The sequence below is a fragment of the Eleutherodactylus coqui genome, chromosome 10 (genome assembly GCF_035609145.1).
Source record: "Eleutherodactylus coqui strain aEleCoq1 chromosome 10, aEleCoq1.hap1, whole genome shotgun sequence".
NCBI lineage: Eukaryota > Metazoa > Chordata > Amphibia > Anura > Eleutherodactylidae > Eleutherodactylus > Eleutherodactylus coqui.
In genome coordinates this window covers 17,362,847-17,381,468 of record NC_089846.1, presented here as the reverse complement: position 1 = coordinate 17,381,468, position 18,622 = coordinate 17,362,847, and the positions used below count along the sequence as shown (strand labels likewise).

The 18,622-nt window shown below is 42.0% G+C and overlaps 2 protein-coding genes across 7 annotated transcripts in view; one reads left to right on the top strand and one right to left on the bottom strand.

Moving 5' to 3' along the window:
- RALGPS1 (Ral GEF with PH domain and SH3 binding motif 1) overlaps positions 1 to 18,622 on the top strand; it is a 429,351-nt gene that overhangs the window by 76,863 nt on the left and 333,866 nt on the right. The gene's annotated exons all lie outside the window — the stretch shown is intronic.
- Positions 7,754 to 15,500, bottom strand: LOC136580119 (uncharacterized). Of its 2 annotated transcripts, XM_066580401.1 has the most exons (3): positions 15,287 to 15,500; positions 9,560 to 9,603; positions 7,754 to 9,482 (listed from the first exon to the last, which is right to left on the bottom strand). In XM_066580401.1, exon 3 carries the CDS (start codon positions 9,473 to 9,475, stop codon positions 8,717 to 8,719), a length of 759 nt encoding a protein of 252 aa, XP_066436498.1. In that variant the 5' UTR covers positions 9,476 to 9,482; positions 9,560 to 9,603; positions 15,287 to 15,500; the 3' UTR covers positions 7,754 to 8,716. The 2 variants fall into 2 exon arrangements, with proteins under 2 accessions (XP_066436498.1, XP_066436497.1); XM_066580400.1 differs by lacking the exon at positions 9,560 to 9,603.

Genomic DNA, 18,622 nt, shown 5'->3' with positions numbered 1-18,622 from the left:
ACTTAAGGCAGTGATTGCCTCCAAAGGATTCGCAACAAAATATTGAAAAAAAAATATTTTGTTTGGGTTATGTTTATTTGTCCAATTACTTTTGAGCTCCTAAAATGTGGAGTGTTTGTAAAGAAATGTGTACAATTCCTACATTTTCTATCAGATATTTTTGTTCAACCCTTTAAATTAAACATTACAATCTGCACTTGAATTCTGTTGTAGAGGCTTCATTTCAAATCCAATGCGGTGGCATGCAGAGCCCAACTCGCGAAAATTGTGTTACTGTCCAAATATTTCTGGCCCTAACTGTAGACCTGTGCATTGCTTGCTGTCTATCATGAGTGCTCAGTTTCCAGATGGGGCCATACACCAGGGCATATTATGGGTCTGCAAACCCTCTAATTGTACAGAACAGTTACATGGTACCTTTAGCAGTCCTTAGGACCCTTCCGTACCTCTATGTGCTTTTGTTTTCATCTGGAGACAGTTTTTGTTGCGCTGTGTAATTGTTAAAATTGAGATTTTACGGTCTTTCCTCTGATTCACTGCTTAATAAATATTTTTGTGCTTGAAAAATTTCCTTTCAACTCTTCCATGGCATATTGTGGATTTGCAGACCAGCATTCACATCTTTTCTAAGCAGTGACTAATTGGTCTAATAACCCACAGTCAAAACCTCGCCGTCTAATTACCCGCTCTGTTTCATGAGTCAGTGATGCTCTGCTTGTCCAGCGCTGGAAATCTAGATGGATGGCAATAACACGTTTGCATGAATTATTGAGATTCTGGTGATCCAGCACTGATCATCTACTCTTATAAAACAATGCACAAATTTTTCATTTGGTGGGACATCAGGTTTACTTGTTTGTAGGCAGAAATTAAAGGGGTTGTCCCGCGCCGAAACGGGTTTTGTTTTTTTTCAATAGCCCCCCCGTTCGGCGCGAGACAAACCCGATGCATGTGTTGAAAAAAAAAACCGGATAGTACTTACCCGAATCCCCACGCTCCGGTGACTTCTTACTTAACTTGCGAAGATGGCCGCCGGGATCTTCACCCTCGGTGGACCGCAGGTCTTCTGTGCGGTCCATTGCCGATTCCAGCCTCCTGATTGGCTGGAATTGGCACACGTGATGGGGCGGAGCTACGAGGAGCAGCTCTCCAGCACGAGCAGCCCCATTCAACACGGAGAAGACCGGACTGCGCAAGCGCGTCTAATCGGGCGATTAGACGCTGAAAATTAGACGAGGACGCTAGCAACGGAACAGGTAAGTGAATAACTTCTGTAGGGCTCATAATTAATGCACAATGTACATTACAAAGTGCATTAATATGGCCATACAGAAGTGTATACCCCAACTTTGTTTCGCGGGACAACCCCTTTAAGTGTGAGGGCTCGAACCCATGACCTCTTGCGTTCTTGTCAGCAGCATTCTCCGCTAGGCTATCCAGGCTATCCTGGTTCTGACCCTGTTCTTGATTTGCACTTCCTATACAAGCCTAGCCCTGAGAATCCCTGTGTGTAATTATTGTGCTCCACCACCTTGATCCTTTTCCTCCTGCTCATCTGCAATTGTGCTGATACCCCCTGCTGCTGACCGCTGGTTTCCATTTGACTACGCTTCCGTCTCATCCCATTGTACTGCATACCGTGACTTCCCGATAACGACTCCTGGCTATATTGACTACTCTCCCGTGACTGGCTCGGGTACTACACCTGTGCTCCAATCCAGAGCTTGTAAGACTATACAATAGGCAAGAATAAAACTTGCAGTGTTTTTCTTTTTCACAGGGACCAAAAATCGGCCACGTGTATAGCTTAATAGGATATTATGGATCTCTGTGCTGTCTGTGAAATGGCACGTAGACTGAAAATATACCAGTCTGAATGGACCTTTGGGGAAAATATGTCCTTTATAAGGGGCTGTAAAGAGACCACATATAGCCGCAGATTAGCTGCTACTGGCCCCAATGTGCAACTTAAAACTACTGGGCCCCAATGCCAAGTGTGTAACAGAGCCCCCAACTGTAATACTGCATTTGTAGTACTGGTCTCCTCCTCTGAGAAAGAGAGACCCTGTGAGCCCCATAGCTTTCTAGGGCCCGGGTGCGACTGCGCCCTCTCAATCCATTATATTTATGGCCCTGCACTCTTTTATATTGTTTTATTCTTCTACATTCGTTGAGTATTAGACTGGCTGTCCACGGGCGATGTGTCATAGCGTGATCCGCAACGATAAATCTCATGCGGAGCACACATGACACACTTTCTATAGGATAACTATGGAAAGCACAGCCCGATGTACAGAAGCGGAAAATCGCTTGCATCTAAAAATCGCGGCATGCTGCGATTTGCAGCAATTCTCCGCGATAAACCAATTATTACTCAGCCACACTACAGCATGTGTCCACATTGCCATTTGCCATGTGTCCATGTAAGGTATTTAATTAAGAACTGGTCAAAAGCAATGTCAAACAACAAGAAAACAACAATTCTCATTGCTTGACCTTGTTTCTTTACTGGTTCTTTATTAAAAACCTTACGTGGATACATGCTGTAATAATACAGATTTTGTTCTCTTCCCACTTGTGAATAGGACATATACAAGCTTTGCAATCATTGAAGTCATTAGAAAAACCTACGCAAGAAAATGGACAGAAGAACTAGGGAAATTGAACATGGTGCAATTTAACAATGCAATATAAAACAAGTTATAAGACAAGTTAATACTTCCCCATTGTTTAAAATGTAATATAAGGCATGATGATATCCCCAACTTGACCCGGAGTTGTCACTTTTGGTGGCCGTCGTCGAAGCATGGGTTTCTCACGCCTCCTCTCAGCTAGTTAAGTGATCGCACCTGGGAGAGCGCTGCTGCCGTCCATCTACCACTACAGAAATCTGGATTAAAAATGGGGATTATCTCTTTATTCGGCCTAAACGATGATAATCTGCTGGCTGAATGATCTCGGCTCCAGCGAGCCTTGCATGTTCAGTGGGGTTTAGTTATGTCGCACTAATCCTAGCTGAGACAATCATTAGAGATTACCACAGAGCCCCGGTCACTGTCACAGCTCTCACTGGGAACAGATTAGTTTCCAAATGTCCAACGACTGGAGACAACACCAGATTTGCTATATTGCAGTAGAGGTGAAAAGACTTTGGATTTATGGAATTGGTGTGCATGCGTCGTAACTCGTAATGCATTCTGCTGCAGGTCCAGGGGGCTCAGAGTATATTGGCTTATCCTAGCTATGCAAACATGCAGGTTTTTTATTTTTTGGGGGGGGGGAGGGGGTTCAGCTATAAATCAATGAATACAAATATTTTTTTGTCGTTTGAAAACCTCTACATTTATTTTTGTCACCTCCAGCTATACAGTGATAATGCAAGTCAAAGGACTATAACAATTAACATTGTGCTACAAAATTTGCATTGATCCGTAGCAACCGGTACGAGACTTCTTTCAAGTGCCAAAATGAATCTAGGCTGATGAAAGCGCGTTGGTAGTTTTGCTGTGATATTTCCGTCACTTCGCTGAAATTTTTAAAAAATCGTTCCATCACAGTAGCTTTAATGAACATTTCCGTCTAAACCGCATCAGTATATGGGTCCAATCTGCATGGTGTGGTGATTGAAAACATTATGCCATGCTCATGGGGTTGAAAATCAAGACTTTAATGCTTTGCCACACTGAAGACCTCTGTCATCGCCTCAAGTGACGAGGAGGCGCTTCACTACTGAGCATGTGCGGATAGTCAGCATAGATCCATCTTAACTAAAAGCCTTGAGGAAGTGGCACAAGGGGTGGCTCATGTGAGTGTCATTTCACAGCATATTACATGGTGAATGGAGTCCAATGAAAGTATGTTGATTTTTCATTGATCTTCTCACTAGCGTTTTTTTATTGCGTGTAAAAAAAAGAGCGCAGCATGTTCTATTTTACCGCATATTACGGGTGATAGAGCCATATTGTTCTCTATGAGCGTGTAATAAATGTTACCAGGCAACAGAGCAGGGAATTTTTAAAAAGGCAGACTTAGTATGCCTGCTCGCCACCGGCTCGCACAGCGGTAGAGTGTTTTACCGTTTTACGTATATGCTCATCGGAGGATCGTCAAGTTTTTCCCTAATTTTTTTTTTTTACGGATATCCTCCTACCGCACTTGCATTCACATCGCATGGTGTGCAATTTTTTTTTTACTGTACCAATGACCACAATGGGCAATCAATCCGAGGAATGTGAAAAGATAGGACACGCAGCAATTTTTCATATTCATAACTCGCAACGCACAAATCGCGTGCGCGTTTCTTGGCTGTGGGAAAGTGGCACGAGGGTACCGGCAAACAGAGTGGTGCAGAGTATACATTACTGATTAGTACTTTATTTGAATTCTCACAGTAATGAAAGGGGTTGCACCAGAATGACCAGTTGTCCCCTGTCGACAAAATAAGGGCTAACTTGTTGATTGTTTAGGTCCTTATCACCCAGACCCCCGCCAATTCCGAGAAAAAGGGTTCCTGTGTCTCTCCTATTGTCACTGTGGGTATGCTTCTCCCAGTGATGTCACATTGAATGGAGACCGGGCTGTGCATGCGTGGCTGCAGCTCCATTAATTTAAATGGGGCTGATGGAAGTACTTGAGCACTTGCCGCTCGGCTATGTCTGGCAGTCCTGTTGAAAATGAATGGAGCAACAGCGCATTTGCATGACTGACACTTCATTCAATGTTCTTCTCTCTATGAAGGATTCTGTAAACCTGCAGTGAGGAGGAGGAGGTGGGGCAGGAAACCCCCTTTCACAGGATCGGTGGGGGTCTCACTGATGAGACTACCACCAATCGACAAGTTATCTATCCTGTAGTTTGGGGGATAACTTGTAATTCTGATGGTTAAACTATTGACTTTTATGGGAGACTGTTCTAGGTATACTTTTGTGACGTGCAGAGATTATATTGTGCAGGGAGGGGAAGCAGGGGAGCTGTGACCATCAGCTATAGTGAATGGTGGATTCTGTGTTATCTAGACATAGATGTCATCTTTCACTGTAAATCTGCCTATGATGATAATAGGATGACTGCTGAAAAGTTTTCTCTGCAGAACAGGAAGTGTCAGACTATTAAGAGGCCTAGTGGTCAATGTGAGAACTGCAGGATTTTCCAATTTTTTTAAATTTTTTTAAGTATAGATCATGGTGTCAAATGTAAAAAAAAATCACAAAAAATCCTTAAAATGCATTGATTTATACATTTTCTGATAACACATTCCCTTTAAAATGGTGTACAATGTTATTTTTATTGAAACGTATGGTGGGCCTGACAGTATATGAGGAATGTAGTGCGAACGGACATCCTGTGTCTTTGGGCGAGGGGGGGGGGCAGTTGCAGATGGTCTTGGCCTTTCCTCAGCTGCTGGATCTCATTTCTCTGGATGTGCCAATATCTATTCTGGGATGAGTGCGCAACCGCTGGATATAATGACATATATTAGTTTACAAGCCAGTAGAGAAGGATTCACCCTACAATATATGTTGTATTTTCCAAGTGATCGTTACACAGTTGATTCCTCATAAAGCAGTTTATTGATTTGGATAAAATTTATACAATAAAAATCTTTTCTTTTATAGTATTAACTGTTCTGGGGGTGACCCGGGACCTGTGGGGTAATGGGAGGCATCGCTTATACATGAGCAATATTGGATCTTATAATAAGTACTGTAGTTTTGGTATGGAATTGCTGAAATGATTATCTAGTCATAACCATATTGAAATCTTCATTATACATAGGATTATTGAAATGGATGGTGAATCAAGTCAGGATATTTTCCATGTGTAAGTTGACCTGTGGTATGGATTCTGGAAACCTCAGCATGCCAATTTTCCTTTTTGTAATGCGTAGAGTGAAATCTACAATATCTCCATGCAACATGCAGATTTTGCTATAGAAAATCCACATGGAATCTGCTCTGGGCACCGTGACCCTGGAACAGATCTGCACGGTGCCCCCATGTGCCCCCATGTAAGGGGCTTTTTGAAGTGCTGCAGCACACTTTGACGTTTGCATGTTTGACTCGGGAACAAAGCTATCCAGGCTGTCCCCACCTGCAGCATGCTGGCTGACGGCTCCTCTCCCTGCCCTGTGTCTAGGGAGAGAGATGTCAGTCAGTATACAGCAGGCAAGGAGAGCCTGCTGTGACCCGAGTCAAGTAGGCGAACTTCAAAATGTGTTTACCTACATGGGGTGGATCTGCTGTGACTTTTCGCCAACACATTCAAAAGTAGTAATTCATGTGTTGCATGCAGATTTAATCCTATGCATTGCGAATTTAAAAATTTGCACCCAAAATATCGATAACATGTAGATGAGATTCTTAAAATGTCATCTACTTTGCTGGTACTGTACTGCACTGTAGATCGGTCATCAGAAAATCCTCATGTAGTGCATGTATGCATTTAACCTAAGCTCTGATGTAAGGCCTCACTCACACAGGCGCTTTTTACTGCTGTTAACGTGGCGTTTTGAATGCTGCGTGTATCGCCATATAACGCTCCCATTGAAACCAATAGGGCCTCGCAGACATGTGCTTTCCAGTGACACAATTTTTCGAGCGGAGTCTGTTCTATATTTGTCCATTTAGCGCACCTCATCATCCATCACAACGATGGGATGCGCTAAAACACGCTGTCAGCAGCAGGGGGCTGCGGCTGAGAGTAAATTGCAGCAAAGCGCAGTGTTTGAAATCACGGCACTTTGCCGCGTTCATGCGTGAGAGTGGCCTGAGTGTTTCCAGAGCTCTGAATGTGAGAGCTCAAAAACACGTGAACTATAGAACTATCTGCTTCAGATGCAAAACAGAACCAGAATTCATTTTATTTATGTTGCTTATATAGTGACAAGATATCCCGCCATACTGTACAGAGATTCCCAAGACTGCTCGCAATCCAGTTTCCATATCTCAGTCATGTAGGACGCAAGTAAGGTTAAACTACTTTTCGGTGTCCCTGGACAAATTCCAGCCCAGGACCCCAGTGTTGCAAGGCAGCAGAGTTAACTACTGAGCTACTGCCTTCTCATTACTCCTCCTCCTGTACTTTTGACATGTGTGAGGTTAGATAAATTTCAGGAGGAGGTGTCCAGAATTCAGAGGAGAAAAAGGGACTTGATGGCGCTCAGGATATCCTTTTAACCCCTTTAGTAACAGCTGTTATGCCTTTTTACTGCTCTCACTAATGGACTTCAAACCTGCACATACATCTTTTTAAAGTGATGATTGGCTGACTGTCAGCCAGGCTTCTGCTCTAACCACCAGTAATAGAGAAACCTCAGATGCTGGCTGTGTTATGTCTTGCATGTCACAACCAATAGCAACTGCAACATTTAAGCAGATGACAGATGACAGCCTAACAAAGGCCTCCATGGCTACAATGTAACTCAGTCTATTAGACCCTGCCTCCCGCTCAGTCTAATAGGTTGGTATTCTAGTCTTAGAGAAATGCAATACCTACGTAATGCAGTGTACTATCCTAGCAATCCAGTGATTGCATCTTAAAGTCCCCTTGAAGAAATAAAAAATGGCATTAAAAAAGTTCAATAAAGTTTAATTTGAAGAATAAAATACCGATGAAGGGTGCATTCAGACGACCGTATATCGGCCGGGTATTCACGCTGGCCGATATACGGCGTCTCTCTCTGCAGGGGGAGGAGGCTGGAAGAGCTGGGAGCAGTGCCCTGAGCTCCCGCCCCCTCTTCCCCCCCCCCCCGTGCACTATTTTCAATGAGGAGAGGCGGGACAGGGGCGGAGCTAATTAACGAAACTTAGCCCCCACCCCGTTCCGCCTCCTCTCATTGTTTTTGTTTGTTGTTTTTCTTTTGTCTGCCTTCCAAAAAAACGCCCTTCCATAAAAAAGAATCCAAAAGTCGCATGTACCTCAAAATGGTAAAATAAAAACTACAGCTCTTCCCACCTAAAAGAAGCCCTCATAGAGCTCTGTTACTGGAAAATTCAAAAGGTTATGGATCTTAGAATGCTGGGATGCAGATGCAATTGTCTTTCTTTATAAACATGTTTTATTGTGCTAAAGTAATGAAAAAACCTATATAAACTTGATATTAAGCGCTGCGGAATAAGTTGGTGCTATACAAATAAAGATTATTATTATTATTATATCGCAGTAATCGTGCTGCTCCAGATAAGAAAGTTATCATGTTATTTTTACTGCATGGTGAACGCCGTTAAAAGATTACCTGTATGAACCCTGAAGTAATACAACACATTATAAGACCCCCAGAGTGGGGCCATTAAAAAAATACAACTCGTCCCACTTAAAGCAAGCCTGTATGGCTATATCAATGAGTTATGGCTCTTGCAATGCAACAGTGAAAATCGCTTGGCCCTTGAGGCAAAAAATGAGCTCGTTACTAATGGCCCTTTTATACGTGGCAATAGTCTGATAACCTGCATGAGCATTGACGTCCCTGCTAAGGTCGTCAGCGCTTATGCAGAGCGTTTACACTGACAGACATCACCGCTGGATCGCGGTCTTCTCGCTGAGCGATTCACCTTCTACGTGAAGTGGTGAGCATTTACACAGGATGACAAGTCTGCAATCCAGCGATTTGGTTTTTAAACGAGAAGTGAGCAATTTTTGCGCATTTACACTGCACGATTATCGCTCAAATTCGATCGTCCAAATGAATTTTCAGCGACAATCATCCCATGTAAATGGCTTATAGGGGTTTAGATGTCTTCCATAGTGAGTGTAATGCAGTCGTCATGCACCCATATTGAGCTTGGAGATCTAATTCATTTGCCAACTCTTCAATCCTCTGAAATCCTTGGGTCACGTTGTCTATTTCCACATCAAGAGAGATCACCACAGATTTCTTGGCGGAGATCCCATCTGCTTTTATGACTGCTGTGTAGATGTCCCTCAGTTGGAAGGTCTCTTCTTTGACGTTGCTGACACTCGTATACTTTTGGACCCCTGCCATTTCTAAAAAGTTGCCTATTTTTCCACTGTCCGACCCAACATCGATGTGTAAGATACGGGACAGATATGCAACGATTTCTTTTTCTTCTACCAGTTCATAGCAAGTCAAGTTGCTCGATGTTGTTTCACAGTCTGTGTTCCCATTCTGATCAGCCTTCTGGACATCGTGTTTGAGTTTTCTTTGAAAGTTTAGTAAGTTTGGGGTCTTAGGGCTGCCTTTTATCCCAGAAGTCTTCTGGATAGGACTGTTGATTTCATGCATTGTTGCCTTCATCTTGTCAATTATCAGTTGCCACTCTTTCCCTGTTTTGCTGAGCCAGGACTCATTGACAGCGAGGTCGTATGAATCTGTGTCGTAATATTCCTCCTCTTCCACGACTTTACCTGTCCGGATGGCCCCCATTTCTATCATCTTCTCTTCCGTTGTGTCCTTCGCCCAGTATGTTTGCTGGATCTTCACCTTATGAACGTTGGACTCTTTCTGGGTTCTTGACATGATTGTTCTGTAAGAGAAGGCAGACTGAGTGTAATGACTTGGGTTTAACATTTGCATCTATTAACCATTCTGCAGATCCCTTACCTTGTATCTAAATTGGTCCAGTTATCGACCCCACAGTCGTCCTCCTATGTTGTCAGAAAAATTATTTTTTACTCCAGATTTTGTCATGGTATTTAATAATAATTTTTATTTGTATAGCGCCAACATATTCCGCAGCGCTTACATAGACAGGGGGCATACAGAGAGACAAAATTACAAAAATTACAGAACCACGGTTACATAGTAATCAGTTGATGGAAACAGTAGGGGTGAGGATCCTGCTCCAACGAGCTTATATACTACAAGTAATGGGGTGATACAGAAGGTGAAGTGGCTGGAGATGTGCACGGTATGGCGAGGTGGAGAGTGAGGGATGCTATACACACAGACAATGGTCAGACATTTAGCCGTGTGACGGCAGAATCGGTATGACTGCAGGAGCGGTTTATGATGGCTAGCAGGGATTGCAGTCAGTAGGTCAGGGAGCATGTTATCAGGGGGGAGTACAGAGGGGTTTGTTTAGGGAATGCCGTATGCCTCCCTGAAGAGGTGCGTTTTTAGAGCACGCCTGAAGTTTTTCGAGTCCTGGATTGCCCGGGTAGCCTTTGGTAGTGCGTTCCAGAGGACCGGTGCTGCTCTGGAGAAGTCTTTGAGGCGGGAGTGAGAAGTTCGAATTCGGTATTTGAATTTCAGTAATTGAATGATCATACTAGCAAAATTGTATAAAACATGTTTTTACTTGTGAAGGTTTATTCATAAGAATATCTGCTGATTCACATTCTTAACCTATCTGAAATTATGTAAATTGGCAAATGTTCATTATAGATTAACTGCCCTATAAATTTGGCCTAATAGTCCATGAACAATCAGGAAAAATTGAACATGTCATCTGTAAATGCATAAAACTATGAAGACTTACAATACTGTAGCTTAACCATTGTATAATAAAAAATGTTCTGCAACTTTTCTAATTTACGGTTTCAAATCCTCTTAATTTCCAAGATCTCTGCTTGCTATGAAAAGGAACATTCACTGCCAGATGCTAGAAATTATTTTTACAGCTGAGACTTTGCTACAGTTGTATCAAGTCTAGGCAGTGGTCAGAGCTGAACAGACTGGAGTCTGGGAGGATTCACTCCAGTCCGAAGTCTCAGGTGCGTCCCCTTCTACTGCCTCCAGATAGACCGACTCGTCTGCCTTCCCCCGTAGGTCTCATCACAGGGGTCTGACTGGAGCCGTTCCATCTGAGCACAGGGTTGTATGCCTCGGACTATCCTCCAATGCAATGGATGGGGGAGGTCTAAGAATGCAGTGGCTATATTGTGGAGAGTAGAATGGGGGACCAGAGGAATGGATGCAGCATGGACTGGTCTCCCTTTAATACCCCGTTCCCATCTGGTTTTTGGTTTATGCATGGCTTCTATGCCGGGAAAAGCTTGCAAAGTATACTTTAAACGGATACATAACATAGCCATCCATCGCCCATAGACTATAATGGTATCTTTTTAACATCTGTCATGATCTCTTTAGTAGCATTTCTTGATGTATCTGTAAAAGAAATGCCATTAAGTTCCATGGTTGATGAATGCCCCTGTTAAGCATTCATCACCCATAAGCTGTAATGGAATCTGTTTAATGAATGTCATGAAAAGCTAATGATGTATAGCATATGTATAACCAATGCCATACAGGCTATGACTGAGGAAGGGGCTTCCTGCTCCGAAATTGCATCTCTGTTGTCTTTGTGTAATTTTGTGGATTACAATAAATTGGCTATTTTTATATTGTGGTGTTGTGAAGGACTTGGCATTTCCACCTGATACCCTTGGGGGAGCGTATCTCCATTGTTAAAGGTGTTGATGTTTAGCGGGGGTGTCACCACTGAGACCTCCGCCAATCTCCAAAAAGGTACTGTTGTGTCACCCGCTCTGCCGATCACTGCGGGGGCTGCTCCCCCCCGCAGTGATGTCGCTGTGAATGGAGTGCTGGCTGAGCATGTGTAGTCAGCGCTCCCTTCATTTTGGAGAGGCTGATGGAAATAGCCAAGTGGGTCCCACATGGTTATCTCCACAGTCCCATTGAAAGTGAATGGAGTATTAGTGTGCCTTCTGACAAGCCATTCATTCAGTCTCCTCCTCACTGTTTGGGGTTCAGTAACCCTTCAGTGAGGAGGACTGGGGACATGGGACCTCTATTCTAGGGATCTGAGGTAGTCTGAGCGGCAAGACCCCAAACCGATTAGCAAGTTACCGCCTATACTTTGGATAGGGGTTAATTTGCAATGGTGGTACAACCCCTTTTAGCTTCGCATACAGGGGCATTTGTCACTCATAGCCACCATGTAAAAAAAAAAGAAAAAAAAATTTAATGGAATAAAAAAATGTTTCTGGACTTCACGTGTTGAAATAACGTAGTCTACTAGACTATTCTACACATTTTTGGACTATAAAGATGTTATAAGAAAACGCAAACATGATATGAACGGGACCTTACCTATACTTATACATAGTAACAAACCATCAAGACAGGAGAGCATTGTTTGGACTGGATACAACTATAGCAAACCTCATCTGTAAGATGTACTAGGTCAAGGCAGATTTTTAGTGGATGCAAAGGTGGTTTCCATTCACTGACAGCAAGCAGGTAATTTGAAAACTGTGATGCATTAAAATGCAAGTACCCCCTCACCGACTCTGCAGAGGTCATTGTGTATATGGAAGGTCGCTGACTGCAGCTTGTAAACAGGGCTAGTGGGAGCGCTGAGGCATGGTGGGGGGATGGGGGTCTCGGGAGCCAGAGCGTTCTTGTGTTTAGAGAGGTAAGTGGCAGTCGGACGACTCTGCCACCGGTTTATATCCCAGAGAATAAAAGGGTTGGGTGTTGATATTTAACGTAGAATCATAGAAAGTAGAGTTGGAAGGGACCTCCAGAGTTGGACTGGATCCTTCTTTCTCATCACCTCATCTGTTGAGGGAAAGTTGAGCAGCCCCCATTAACATTAGAGAGTTGATGGGATTTAAAGACCAAAACTGGGGGCCTTAATCATCATCCTTTTTTTTTTAATAACTCTGGGAACCCCCTTTAAGCTTTCTTTACAGAAATAATAAGATTATATCTGTTCCTTGGGAAATAATTCTTCACCTTCCAGATCTCTTCTTTATTAAACCGGGCATTAATCATTTTCATATCAAGCCTTCTAAAGCCTTTGATTTTCTCTATCCTTGTGCTTCTGAATCTTGTTCACAATTATCAGGACTTGAGGTTATTAATGATCAGTCCTGGCTTTTATCTCTCCCGGCTTCTATGAATTATTAGCTCTGAGTGTTAAATTATCATTCCTGTGACCTATTGCTTTACCTTGTTTAATATAGCTACCGTGTTCTATATTGCAGCGTACTATTTACCAAGCGAGTGTATGTACAGATAATTACAGGTATAAATGACAATACTTTAATCTTTAATTCTACAATATTATTCAGAATTACATATGCAGGAATGTGCAGTCCTCCGTAATGTAAGATGTAGGAGCGCCCTCTGCTGTTTTTTACAAGGTATCACCTTATAGTCTATGTAAATGAAATATAATGTGTACTTGAAGAGACTATATAGTCAGTTAGTGTGTGTATTCCCGGAAGGAATATTTCTGGATGATGTGCTTATGTGTGTTTAGAAAGCAACTTCTTAGTTCTTGATACAAAATCTATAGCAAGGCCCCCATCCCAATGTCCTCGTATGCCATCATATGTAATGACTTCACGTTATGCTTTATTTTACATGTGTTATAGAGGTAAGGTATTTATTTGGATAAGGGCGCTTATCTTCCATTGCACATCTGGAGGGCCCCTTTTATTTATTTATTTATTTATTTTATTAAAATCATTTCCATTAATTTTCTCCAACTTTTTTTTCTTTTTGTTCGCCCATCAAAGTGCAACTGATACACATCAATAATAGTAGTAAAACTATATCTCCTGTGTCATCAGTAGTCCTCTATAATGTTGTCTATTTAGGTTGCCTTATCTCACCATTAGAGCATATACAGCCCACCATTTTTTAGTAGGTAAACGCTCAGTAAGGTTTGCTAGGGAGTCCCAGAGTGTCAGTCCTGCAGATTTTAGTATACAGTACCTCTTCACATTAAACCCTCTTTCTAGTCAAATTATCTTTTTCATTCTAGTGATTTATTCCCTTATGACTAGATCCAGTGGGCAACTGTAATTTTCCTTGCCAGATACATTCTGTGCATCCCCAGGGCCATATAATCTTCCATATTTATTAGATGCCCCCAAAAGACCTTAGATCTGCAGGAACATCTGTACTGAATATCCTCTGTATGATAGCCAATGCTTCCACCCAGAATGGTGCCAGTATAGTGCATTCCTGTACTGTGTGTAGAAAAAAAGAAAAAGCTCATGTGGGGCATTTTGAGTCTTCTGTCACTCCGATCTTCTGTAGTTGCAGAAGGATCTTAGACTGTGTGTATATAAAGTATAACTGGGACGGGTGTTGGGCTTTACATACATGTAGCGTAGCTATCATTTAGAGGCTATCTTCTCATTGCTTATCTGATTTGGTTCCAGCTCCCGCTTTTGACATCCAGCATAAAACTTTTTCAAGAAAAGATGCTAATAGTTGACTATAAATATACAGCACCCTTGGTAATTGGTGTGAGGGGGTCAGCGGGGTGTTTTTTGCCTGGGTTTCTAATGCATGCCTCAATTGTAGAAACTAGAAGGGTTTGTTCACACGTTGTGAGAACGCTGCAGATTGTCCACAGCGGAAACATTTACTTTAAAAATGGGATTATAGCAAATTCTGCTCACATGTAGAGGAAGAAAAGCTGCAGATTTTTTGCTGTAACTGTACTGTAACTATAATGGACACACTTTGTAACCGTTTAGCCAGTAGAGCAAAATGTGACGGCAAGCGTCTCTGAGGCCTAAGCGCATTTAAGCCTGGAAATAAGCGATAACTATCCTAAGGGAGAAACTAAATATGAGGGCCGACCAGATGGACCAGGGGGGCTTTTTCCGCTGTCAGTCTTTTATGTTTCTTCATATTGTGAATAATACATAGAAACATTTAGCTGACTTAAATTAACTTTGAACATTTTTAGGACTAGTAAAGTCTCCTCCATATCCAGCAATGGTGAGCAAATTGGGGAGGGCATATTCACATGTTGCGGTTACAAATCATAGTGGTTTAAGAAAATCCTGAGAAAACTACCACGTGAATAAATAAGTTGGAAAGTACTGGTTTTGCCATCAAAGATATATTATGATTATACTAATGAGTTATGCCATAAAAGTTGGATTGTCGCCTCACTCGGGTATCTCCATATTCTTCATGCATTATAATTAGAGATGAGCGAGCGTACTCGCTAAGGCAAACTACTTATGAGAGAGAAAGATCCCCTCCCCCTTCCCCCCTTTCCTCCCCGCTGGCACCCGAATCTTTAGAGACGAGCCGGCAGGTACTCTCATAAGGCACTACTCGCTCGAGTAGTTTGCCTTAGCGCGTACTCTCGCTCATCTCTAATTATAATCGATATATCATACATGTCTAGCATGGGAAAAATCCTTTATGAAGGTAAAAAGAAGATTTTTGGAATTAAAGAGTTAATTGATTTCCACCATGTTACGGACTTTGTTGCATAAAGTTACTTTTGTGCTCCTGTTTCTCTCTCATAACTTTATGTAAACATTAGCCAGGATTTGGCGTCACCTATAACACTGCTGACCTCAGCTGGAAGGCAGATCTCATCCTTACCTTTTAGAACGCCCTAGGAGGGACTTCTGCCTCTTCTAGTTCACCGTTTTGATGCATGTGCTTCTTGATCTGGATTCACAGGTCACCGCTGCCGTCTGCTTGTTCAGAACAAAATGTTTGGTTAAAAAAAATAGTTTTGGATCAAGATTGAGATTGAGAAGCTTCTGCCCCAACAGACGGAGGACCTGTCTGTGTTGTGGTGGAGTTTGCTTAGCGACTCGCAGGCAGTTGAGGATTTGTGTTGACCGTCCTGTGTTGGCATGGAGTTCACGAATACTTCCTGCACAGATTTCCACTTGTTAAGAAGGTGCTAGCAAAAAGAAAAATAGCTTCAGACCCGTAGTAGTTCTGTCCAATGTGTGTGCAATTTCCCATAATTATATAGTTGCTATGTCTTATGTATGTTGCTGCTCACATCATGATTTTTTTTATTGTTTCCATTTATTATATACATTGAATACATGAATTTCATGCTGGCGCCATGCTATTTTTCAATTTTTTTTTACTATTGGAAGAACATATGCAGCTTTTTCTTGCAAAATGCATCACAATCGCATGAAAAATTGCCGGCTCACAAGTGTGGTATCGATATTGCACTCGCCCGTGTAAATACAGGTCCATGAAAATTCTATTTGTTTATTTATTTGATTTTTGGGGTGGTCTTTTTAACTGGATCCCAGGGGGAAGGACTAGTGTATTCTACTACATTTTTCATAGTGCTGTCATATACCAGTCAGATTTAGGTCACTTTTTTTGGCCTCCATTCTCTATCAAAGGACTGTTTGCTGCATAAGGAAGATTAGGGACGATCTCTTTGAGGGGTCCCAGCTTCAGGACCTCTACCAGTGTGAATGCACGTGTAATTTTCTGTTGCAGTTACTTTATTGTGCTTTATGTTCACACATTGTGAATACTTTGCAGAAGAAAATCTGTACTGAATCTGCACCAAAATCCACATCAAATGTTGCCGACTTTTCTGCAGATTTGCGGTGTATTTCACGCCTCATTTGAATGAGAAAGATCCATGGTGCAAAATCCGCAGCCCAAATAAATTACAATGTGAATTTTCTCTGCAGCATGTGGATCAAATTTCTTAAAACTCATCCACAATGCCTGGGCTGTAAGTGCTGTGGATTTTATTACTTATTACCCCTTGTGAAAAAAAACCAAACCAACATACATATAATCTGATTGGAAACTGGAAGGTTCAGCATGCGCATTGACTGTGACATTGACATTCATCTTTTTGAATCCCAGCGGACCTCTTAGCGCGTTCTATTCCCTCCTTTATATGATTTGATACAGTAATAAATCCCTTCATAACCAGAACTCCTTTACATTACAACCTATCAGACCATGGGACGTATAGACTGCGTATATTTATCTGCTGCACTCGCCCGAGCTGACTTGGATGTGTCAATCTGTTTAGTTTTGAGAAGATGAATTCATCCATCTTGGTTGCCAATAAATTTACAGTTTACCTGAGCTAACAAGTGCATTGATCACTTATTGATGCTCCCGATACAAACATTCAGCAGGAATAAGGCCTCTTTCACACGGGTGACAGCGATATCACCACGAGAAAATCACAGCGATATTTCTACTTTGTAACCTTCTTTTGACAGGATTTTCAGGGGGGCTTTAAAATATTAGCCCTACACCAAAAATAAGCCCTGGCTGCATAACAAATTACAATACATTACCTGACAGGCACTGTCTGCTCCACCGCACTTCTTCTCCGGCAGTTCCGCGGCACTTGTTTGTAGTCTTCAGGGAGTGCTTCCTGGTCAGGGGGTTCAAAAACACTGTTTCCAGGAAGCGCTAGCTCTGATTGGCTGAACCGCTGTACTCGAGAACCAGTCACTGCAGCACTCGATGAACCAATACAGCCATTCAATGCGATGGGCTTCACATACATGTGATTTGTAGCACTGTTGCATCGCAAGAAAATTATGCGATTTGTTGTAGCCTGTGTGAAAGCGGCCTAAAAAACTATGAGATCAGTGAGGAACAGAAACTTGCCATTGACTCTCTTGTGTTTTCAAGTTGCTGTTTCTTTTAGGTTGGTTGGCACCTTGATCTTCAGTGGCAGTATTTACTTCTTGGCTAATGTTAAAGGGATTGTACCAAAAACAAATGGTCACCTATCCGAAGGATGGGTAATAAAAGTCAGGATCTGTGGGGGTCTCAGCAGTGAGAGCCCCACTGACTAGAGAATAGGGATCCCAAGTCCCACAATGACGTCAGATTAAATAGAGCGGCGTTGTGCATGTGTGGTGCCTTTTCAATGATTTCAGTGGGTCTCACGAAAATAGCGACGTTCAAGCGTTCGACTATCTCCGTCAGTTTCCTGAAAATGAATGCAGTGGCGCCGGGACTGCTGCTCCTCTTGATTTCTTCCTCACTGAGCAGTGAGGAGGTAATGAAACACTTGACTTCTGTTCTTGGGATCAGTGGGGGTCCACCAGCGAGACCCAACCAATCAGTTTTATCATCCATCCCGTGGATAGGTGATAAAAGTCGTTTAAACCCCTTTAACCCTGCAATAGGACAGACATTAATACTTTTAACCCCTTAGTGACCAAGCCTGTTTGCGCCTTAATGACCAGGCTAAATTTTGCAAATCTGACACGTGTCACTTTAGCATGGAAAAACACCAGAAAGGTTTTGCATATCCAAGCGATTCTGACATTGTTTTTTCGCCACATGTTGTACTTCATCTAGGCGGAAAAAAAAGACCGATAGAATTTGTGTTTATTTATTAAAAGCGCCAAAATTGGGAAAATTTTGAAAAAATCGTCATTTTTTCACATTTCCGACTGCAATATCTCAAATATGTGCAAACATAATATAGAAATTTTTGTTAAGATATAGATTTCCATCCGTTTACTTTATTTTTGGCGCACATTGGAAAAACTTTCATTTTTTTTTAACCATTTAGGAGACGTAGAAATTTAACATTACTTTTCAGCATTTTGAGGAACACTTTGTTTTCCTACACCAATCCAAGATTGGAAAGGCTCATAGGAGTCAAAATGATAGATACCCCCACAAGTGACCCCATTTTAAAAACTACATCCTTTAAGGTATTCACTGAGGGGTGTCAGGAGTATTTTAACCCCACAATTTTTTTTAATCAAAATGTCTTTTATTAGAGACTTGTGCATAACAAATTATATTAAAGCATTGTTCTCCAAATTATTCGTATCTATAATATGTTCATAATAATGTCCTCAACAACAATTTGGTAAATGGAATGTTTATGCATTCAATAGAGTATTTCCTCCAGATGTCTCTAAATTTTCTTAGTTCAACATTCTAAATCTGTGTAATAAT